General features: G+C 32.1%; 1 protein-coding gene across 2 annotated transcripts; it reads right to left on the bottom strand.

Annotated features, from left to right (window-relative positions):
- Window positions 1-490: 490 nt before the first annotated feature.
- LOC127107343 (uncharacterized) lies at window positions 491-2,142 on the bottom strand. 2 transcript variants are annotated; one of them, XM_051044633.1, is made up of 2 exons: window positions 1,889-2,142; window positions 491-1,346 (listed from the first exon to the last, which is right to left on the bottom strand). In XM_051044633.1, exons 1-2 carry the CDS (start codon window positions 2,095-2,097, stop codon window positions 788-790), a joined length of 768 nt encoding a protein of 255 aa, XP_050900590.1. In that variant the 5' UTR covers window positions 2,098-2,142; the 3' UTR covers window positions 491-787. The 2 variants fall into 2 exon arrangements, with proteins under 2 accessions (XP_050900590.1, XP_050900591.1); XM_051044634.1 differs by having other exon boundaries at window positions 491-1,340; window positions 1,889-2,138.
- Between the last annotated feature and the right edge of the window lie 6,957 nt (window positions 2,143-9,099).

The following is a 9,099-nucleotide window of genomic DNA, read 5'->3' on the forward strand; positions in this document are numbered from 1 at the left end:
ATCAACATGGTACTTTGATTTTTTTCTATGAGGAACATAAGATGTACACAATCCTTGATACAAGAAGAGAAAGAAACAAGAAAAACAGAGAAGACCTAAAAGCCCAAACTCGACAAGGATCCCCTATCCAATCTTCCCCGAAAAAAAAACTAGAAGTATAGAAAAACCAACATCGGATAACTGCTTCTAACCGAAAAACCAATCTTATCCCTCCACGACATCCTCGGTATGGCAGACAATAGTAACCTAATCCAAAGTAGACATTAAATCCTCCAACTGAATGAATGCATTTTCGGCCAGCAGTCCTCCCAACAAGCCAACTGACCATTCCCAGTTACAACCACAATCCGCAATTTTAGTTCCATGTGTTTATGTTTGTTGGTTGAGTTATATTTTAGACAAACTAAAAAAGGTACTCGCGTACAGTGACTACATATAGCAATGATCTTCAAGTATTTAATCATGTTCCAACTTTTATTTCTCACATCAATGAAATTGAAATGCATAACTTTCTTTATGTAAAAATAGAAGGAAAAGAATATAGAAAAATGAAATTAACATTGTGATGCTATACTATACATACATAACCATAACCATTAAATCAAAACCACTTAAAATTGGGCCATAAAATATAACTTGTTGGGCCTAGCCCCAAGGCCACAGATTATAAGATGAAAAACCTCATCAAACAAGATGGACTTCAAAAGAAGAGAGAGTCCAAAAAAAAACAAAAAAAAAGATGAATCACAAAATCACCAATTATGGATTAAACATTACAAGATTTAGACTAATCAATAAAATCATTAGCCATAACCATTCTACTAAGAGGACTAGGCCCAATCTTTTTTCTTCTCATCATACTCCTTTTCCTAATAACTTCCATTTGATTTCTTCTTCTAATTTGCATCATAGCTTCTTCCTCAATCACAAACCTTCTCATCAAAACATCATCATTCAATGATTTACCTCTAAAAACTCTTCTTGACCCCTCCATGCTAACCCTAGCACTATGAATTCTTTCAATGGATCCATTTTGCAACGGTTTCGACGACGATCGAGGATAACTATTACTTCTTCTAGGGGGAACCTCATTTCTCAAAATCTCATTGTATGAATAAATAGGAGCACATAAACAAACCCTAGTGAAAGATGTTGCTACCTTTAGAGATTTGCATTTTCTTAGCTTGGCCTTATTGCTAGGACTTGTTGTAGGACCTTGCGGCGGTTTCGGAATTGTTTTCCATAAACTTGATGAGTTATTTGATGATGAAATTTGTGTTGATTTTGAAATTATTTTCCATAAACTTGTCACATCTATTGCTCTTTGATACCATGGCTTCCTGCATCTTGAAATCAAATGAATATCATGATGCATAAGAATTTCTTGAGGTGAAGGTGAAGCTACTACATGCATTTTAGAATTCCAATTATGCAATGGAAAATAATTTCAAGTTATTTTAGAATCTTAGAGATTAACTATATGATATTTATGATGAGGTTTAGGTTTTTAACAAAAACTAAATCTTGGTTTTATTCCATAATGGAAATTCCAAATTTAGGTTTATTGTTGAAGAAAACTATAAAGCTGGTAAGCCAGATAATTGAATTTAGTAAGAATTTATAATTAACATTATGAAATTTAAGAAACTAAACACTATATATACATTATATAAACAAGTTAATGCTATTGCTACCCCCCAATTTTTAACTAACATGAGAAAGTGTTAAATTTAGTATAGAATTTAAAAGGAATAATTAATGTGGGAATTTTCTCAACAATTAACTATAAAAAAAGAGCATATAATCTTCTAATTATACATGATCACACTAATAATAAAAATGTTTAATATAAGGGAGGTGTATATAGTATATAGTATAGATTAATTACCTTGTGTTTGAATCGTTCTTTGGATCTTGCATGAACAAAGAAAAGTGAAAATATGAAAGAGATGGAGGAAGAGAGCAAAGAATTTTCATTTGTGATGTTAACAGTGAAGAAGTGCTTTTTGGTTCAGTTTGTGACTTCACAACGTGCTTCTTTCCTTTTCTCCCATTCTTTATTGTAACACAACACTTATCTTTTGCTTTGGCTTTCATGATTTCTGTCTGTTTTTTTTTGTTGTTGAGATTTTTGAAATTTCAAAGTTAAAATGTTACTACTTTTAATGTTAAAATGTTGCTACTAGGTGGCCCCTATCTCTTCAAAAAGGTATGTGTACTGTTATTAAATTCATCACTTTATAAAGACTTAATCATGTTTTTGGTTTTTAATCTTTTATGATTGCCATCAAGAGGAGAGACCATGGTGGTCATTAATTACTATAAGACATGCTTGCCTTGCCTTTATCATAGAAAAATCATGTCATGCTTAGCCATAACTCTATTCACTTGTATTCTTCGTATTCATGATTTTACGTGATAACGTGCAAAACAGACTACTGTACATGATTCAAAATTTGTCATAATTTAATAGAATTTCTATTTATTTTGTCTGAGTTAAACTACGATCAATTTATCTAAAATTAAATTTTAAATTTTGTGCAGAAGTTACGGTATTAGAAATGGGAGGGAAATAATGTAAAGCTACAGGTATTATAAATTAAAATCTTGTCTGAACAATATTATCCCATACCCATCAATGTGAAATTTGTTGCAATTCAAAGTATAACCAAAAAAGGAGCCATAATTTCCTTTCATGTGGGCATCAACATCTGAATATCACTTTGTGTCATGCACATATTCAAGGAATGGTTTAATTCTAATAAATGTGAACTTGTGATGTGCAATTATTACACAAGCTCTTCCACCTTTTCTGTTTATCATCATAGTAGCAACTTTTCAACTAACCTATTTTTTTGCCCCAAAAATCATCTCTTATTGTTCATTCAAATTAATACTAATGGAGAGTGTAATTTCGTCATGTTTAATTAAGTTTTTAAAAATTCAAAAATACATTCACTATATATACATTTTTAAATTCGTTAAAGGTGTTTTGTGGTGCTGTATATTTCTATCCCAAAACTACAAAAAGCTGCAACAAAAGTGAAAAAAAAAGACATTATGATTGGAGATGTTGGTTGGCATCTTGGCAAATGTCATTTAACAAATAATAATAATAATAATAATAATAATAATAATAATAATAATAATAATAATAATAATAATAATAATAATAATAATAATAATAATAATAATAATAATAATAATAATAATAATAAGCTAAATTATGTAGTTATGTTAAATACAATTAATTTTTACAAAAACATTGAATAAACCTTGAGGTTTAAATGGTGTTTCCATATATGACTATTAATAGTAATTTAAAAAGTAAAACATCAAATGTCTGAAATCATATTGATTTTTTTTTCATATAACAAAAATATTAATTTCTTATTTAATTATCTATGTTTTTGTAACAATTAATGTTATAGTTTATTGTGTGGCTAGGATGGGTCAAAAAAGAATTCAAGGCTTCTTATCACTTTAAGACATGATCTTTTGCTTTTAGTACATTGTAGACCATGGAAAATCATTTTGGTCATTTTGAATTGGAAATATGAATTTCTAATCCAAATTGACAAAAAAAAAGTATGCTGCTACTAATTTATGGTGGAAAAATAGTAAATTCAATTTTTTTACATCTTGACTATCATAGTGATTTTAAAAATTATTATATATAAAAAGTATTGGATAAAATATTTAGTTTTTAAGATTATGAACATCAATAAAATAGATTATAAACTTTGATAAATGCATTCTTAAAATTATATTTTCAATTAAATAGTTAGCAGATGAACTTATATTTTTTGTGTTTTTAATGTGAATTTCATTCCCAATGTCATATTATCAGACATTTTTAAAGGACTGAGTCTATATGTGATACAATTATTTATTTTTATAAAAATGAGAAAATGACGGATAGGTTATTTGTGTAATGATTTTATTTTATTTTATTTTTTTTAGAAACATCTTATTGTTTTCTTAATTAAAAAGTAAATAAAAATTTATATTATTTTTATTTTGTGAAAACATTTTTATACCAATATATTTGCAAGGACTATACACGAGGTGACACAATATTCACCAAGAGCAAGTGGATAACACTCATCGTCCAAACAGGGATCTTGGTCGTTTTTTGTTTTCAATATTCGTCCATTTAACGCCTGTCATCTGAAACGATTGTCCTTTGATTGGATTACTCACCCATGAGCAAAAACGTGCGAGAACGTGTCCATATTCAGAAATGGCATGAGAGTCAGGCAAAGATGAGGGACACATCCTCTAGAAAAATAAATAACCACTCATTCTCCACACTCTTGGGAGATAAGAGTGTTATTGCTTGGAGTCTAAGATTCAAGCACAAAGACTCTTATAAAATCCTCAACCTTAAGATTGAGGGTTAAGGACGACATTCAATCTCACTTGTAAACACTAGGATACAAAGTTTCTCACATTCCATGTGTGAGCTTGCTCTAACACCACAATAACCCTAAAAGTCTCTAACAACCCTACAACACAAGATGTTGTCACGTATTGTACTTTAACAAGTACAATTGACGCCCATCGTGGAGCCTGATAAAACTGACTTGGACCACACTCACATTACTCACCCCTCATTTTCGTCACCTTCCCTTGGAGGGTGCAAAAAATAACTTCTAAGGTTTCGATTAACACCATTACATGAGGTTTCGTCAAGGGAGGAAAGTCTAGTTCTTCTAGCAGAAAATACGCCAGGCGGGTTTTAACGGCAAGCATCATGTCAACCTACACAAAGAAAACTATAGAGAAAAAACTAGAGTCCAAAATCACTTTTTCCAACAAAGACGCCATCGACATTCACCCTTACAACAATGATCTCTTGGTCGTCATGGTGCAATATGATGATTGGGATATGTAGCGAGTATTGATTGACTCTAGAAGTTCAACAAATGTCTTATTATGGAGCATCTTTCAGGGACTCAAGTTTAACCTAAATGACATCAGAGTATTCCAAGGTTCTCTGGTTGATTTATTAGGCCGACAAGTACAAGTGAAAGGTCACATGATGATTGAAATGACATTTAGCTCAGATGAAAATTCAAGAACAATCAAAGTAAAATATCTAGTAGTAAATTCCTTGTCCCCATATAACGCCATCCTGGGGCAACCTGCCCTCAACCTATTCAGGGTGGTTGTGTCCACCATTCATTTGAGCAAGAAGTATCCGCTACTTGAAGAACGAGTTTTATGTTAACAAAGATATGTATAAATGCGAACCTAGATAAGTGTGAAGCCATCATCAACATGAGAATCCCTTCCAACATCAAAGAAGTTCAATAACTAATAAGGTACTTAGCTTCCCTAGCTTATTTCCTTTCTTGTGCAGGTGAAAAGTGTAGCGGTAAATTCATGACCATTAAGCTATGGGTAAACTTAACGTCAATAAAACCAGAGTCGCCACCGCGCTTTTATTGTTTTCAAGGGAAAATGGAAAAGTACGAACAAAACCCAAAGATAAGAATTTTTCAAATCAAATTTAATAAAATGTCAGAGATTACATGTAAGGGGGTTGGTTACACATAGGGAAGGTGTTAGCACCCAAAGTGTCCTAGGTACTCTTAGGGAGCCCTTTTTTGTGTGTACATGTGTTTTGGTATGAAATGATGTTTGCAATAAATATAGTGTGGGAATGAGAAAAGAATTCATTAATTATATTTTTGTGTTTGAAAAGTCCTTCGGACTTGTGCTTACGTACCAACATTAAATGAGGGATCAAAACCTCGTAGTTCGTGGTATCAATTTCAAAGTGAGTGGATTGCTTTTAACAAAATTTTAAGTTTAAAGGAGGCATAAAGGGCCTAAAAGAGTTTGAATGAGTGTTAGTTCTTTTTATCTTTTTAAATTTTAAGTCAATATGATTAGATTTATTCACAAGTTTGATTTAAGAAAAGAGTTTAAAATGTAATGGCATAAGGCCAAAGTTTCTAATTTGCAATAACGTCTAAGTTTAGAAATCACAAGCAAAGAAGGATTTTGAAAAGAGGGAGAGATTTGAAATTTAAGAAGTGGGAGGAGGTGAGGAGACTAATCCTAAGAAAAAAATTAAAAGTTAAGAGTTGAAAAGATCTGACCAATGGGATGCAATCCAATAGACAAGAATGTCATATAGAAACCCACTTTTCCCTTGGACTTTAGGATCAAGCAATACCAATACACAAATAGCAAGATGAAGAGCAAGGCATCAAATAAAGATATCCATATCCAAGCTAGCAACTTCATAATCTTCCCCATGTATCAGATGACATACTCCTCGAATGGCTCAGAATAAGGCATTAGACATAGGTTCAAAGTAACATTTGCATCAAGACCATGTAGCAGATGAACTCAGGGAGGCCTCAATACTTGCATCAGATGAAAGTTCAATTCATAATGACTTGGTTTCAGAGATGTTGGCGTTGGCCAAGTCCTTTTGCATAGGGAATGTTGCTTAATTCTAAGTCCAAGCCTCAGATCAAATCCAACAATCCACACAAATATTTTTTAGGTTTTTGTTGTTTATTATGTACTTTAAGGTCCTAAGACCACAAACATAAACAAAATACAAAAACAAGTATATACAATCACAAATATATGGCTCAAGTGAGCAAAGTGAAAATGACATTAAAATAAACAAGTTAAATGATATGTATAATGACAAATGATAAATGACTTGATTTTAAAGTGCATAAAAGTAAATGACTTGAAATTAAAAGTTAGTCAAATAGTTAATGGATTAGAAGTTAGTGGAGTTTTGCCTTTTATATTGTTTAAGTCATTCTTTGGATCATACTCAACCCTCTATTCACAAGCATGGATGCTTGAACCAAGACATCTTCCAAAGAAAGGAAAAAAGGCTAAGTTTCCACATAATACCGTGAAAGGGGGGAGACTTACAATCTCACTTACTATAATGTTATACCTTTTGGTCAAAATTCAGCGCTACGTTAAGCAATCGTAATTGGACTTATGTAGAAGTCACAACTATCTGAGGTCGGACAATAAATTTTTTGGTGTTAATGCATGTTAGAGATATGGTATAATGAAACATACTCCTAAAACATACCACACACAAAAAGAAAATGATCAAAGGGTGAACCTAATCTCATCCATACTTATATTGATTTATGAACCAATTAGCCTTAGGATATTGAGATGTCATTGGCCAATGAGAGGAATGGGATAGAAAGGGATTGAAGATGAAGAGGGAGGGGAAAGGGGACAAACACAAATTGATCATGGGAGGAATTTCATCAAATTAAAATCATTCATTCATTTTGGGAGATGAAATGTACATTTCATCAATCCCCTAAATCCAATCATTTTAATCCAACAAAAGTCAAATCAACCTTGACCAAGGCCCAAACACAATAGTCAAACCTCACAAGTCAATAAAAATGGCTCAATATAATTTATTTTCAATTAAACAAATTAAAAATCAATTAAAAGTGCATTAAATTAAATTATGTTTGATCAAAAACCTAAAACCTCTCCAAAACACCAAATAAATGGCCAAAAGATTTATCATAGGTCAAACAAGGTCAAAGGACCTTGGAGAAAAAATTTCACTATTTTTGAAAAGTCTGAAGTATTTTTAAACAATTAAAAATATGCATAAAAACAATTAAATCATGAAAAATATTAATATTGATCTAAAAAATAATTTTAATTCATAATATGAAAGAGAAAAATATTTGAAATTTTTTGGTGAAAGTCCCATATTTTTTGGATCAATATTAAGATTAATATGAATTAATGAAAATAAAGCAAATAAAATATAAAATTCAGAAATTACAAAATACGTGGACCATTTGATCTACCTCATTAATTGAGGTGACAAATCAAATAGTCCAAAGCGCGTGTTCCATGTGGTCATCATTCAACTACACAGCACGCGTGGTAATCACAACCAACGCTCAAGATTAGAACAAATTGAATGGATCATGTGGTTGGGAAGTTTGCCAACACATCGCCGGAGCCAGAGCTCCGGTCTTCTTCTCCGGTGGACCTCACCGGACTGGTCCACCTTCAACCATCACCAAAATGGAAAAGCAAAACTTGGATTTAAAGAAAAAATGCTCAAGCGCTCGAATCTGGCCTCAATTTTGTCTAACTCCAAGTATATGAAAATATACAGGGAGTTGAATTTTGAGGATCATGATCTGAGTTGCTTCGATTTGACCTTAAAGCAACTCAATCTTGTTGCCTACATTGGTAGGACTTTAGACAACCAAAAATCAACAAGAATAATGGAGAAATACGAGAGAATCGAAGAGTGGAAGTTTCTGAAAATTCACCTTCGAGTTGATCCAATTTGACTTGATCTTGATCTGGATTTGATTGTTTTCTCCTCCTCTTGCTTGCAAAAGCCAAATGAACTGAAAATGGAAGTGAATTTCTAGAGTTTGAACTTCCAAACAGATGGTGAAGTTCAAGCTCGATTTCAAAGAAATCTCAGAAAATTCTATGGCAGTGAGGGTTTGCAAAGGTCTAGCAAATCTTGGGTAAGGTGTTGATGATGAATCTGAAGCCTTAAGCTTGTTTAAATAGGCATTATGTTTGATATTTGCACCACTTGAAAATTTGACAAAAATAGTAATTCACTTGCATGGGTGCATGGCCAATCATTTGGGCCTTGAGATTGATGTAATCCAACTCCGAATCGTGCAAAAAGTCTACTGAACTCATAATGTGCAAGCATGCAAAAGCAAATGATCATTTGAAGTTCAAACTTGCCAAAACACTTCCCATAATTAAGCCATGCACAAGTCCTTCAATTTTGGTCCAAATGAGATGATCTTGGATGTTTTGGAAAGGTGAGATCAAGGGGAACAAATTTAATGTTGAACACTTTTTAATTTTAAGCTTGAATCATGATGAATTTTGAGGTGGAAGTTTGGGAAATCAAACATATTTGGAAATTTTCTAAGTCCCAAGTCAAATGTTCACTTCTTCCACCTTGAATAACTTTTTCTATGGACTTCAAATGAGAAACGTTCCTTCATCAAAGATGTATTTATTTCAAACCTATTCAATTTGGTCACCAATTTGACCTCATTTGGATTTGGCATGAAGGAGTTATGC

The sequence above is a fragment of the Lathyrus oleraceus genome, chromosome 7 (assembly GCF_024323335.1).
Source record: "Lathyrus oleraceus cultivar Zhongwan6 chromosome 7, CAAS_Psat_ZW6_1.0, whole genome shotgun sequence".
NCBI classification, from domain to species: Eukaryota; Viridiplantae; Streptophyta; class Magnoliopsida; order Fabales; family Fabaceae; genus Lathyrus; species Lathyrus oleraceus.

Coding starts and splice junctions, on each gene's coding strand:
- LOC127107343 (XM_051044633.1), bottom strand. CDS start 2,097: ATGAAAGCCAAAGCAAAAGATAAGTGTTGTGTTACAATAAAGAATGGG. Junction 1,347..1,888: donor AAGAACGATTCAAACACAAG/GTAATTAATCTA, acceptor TTTGATTTCAAG/ATGCAGGAAGCCATGGTATC.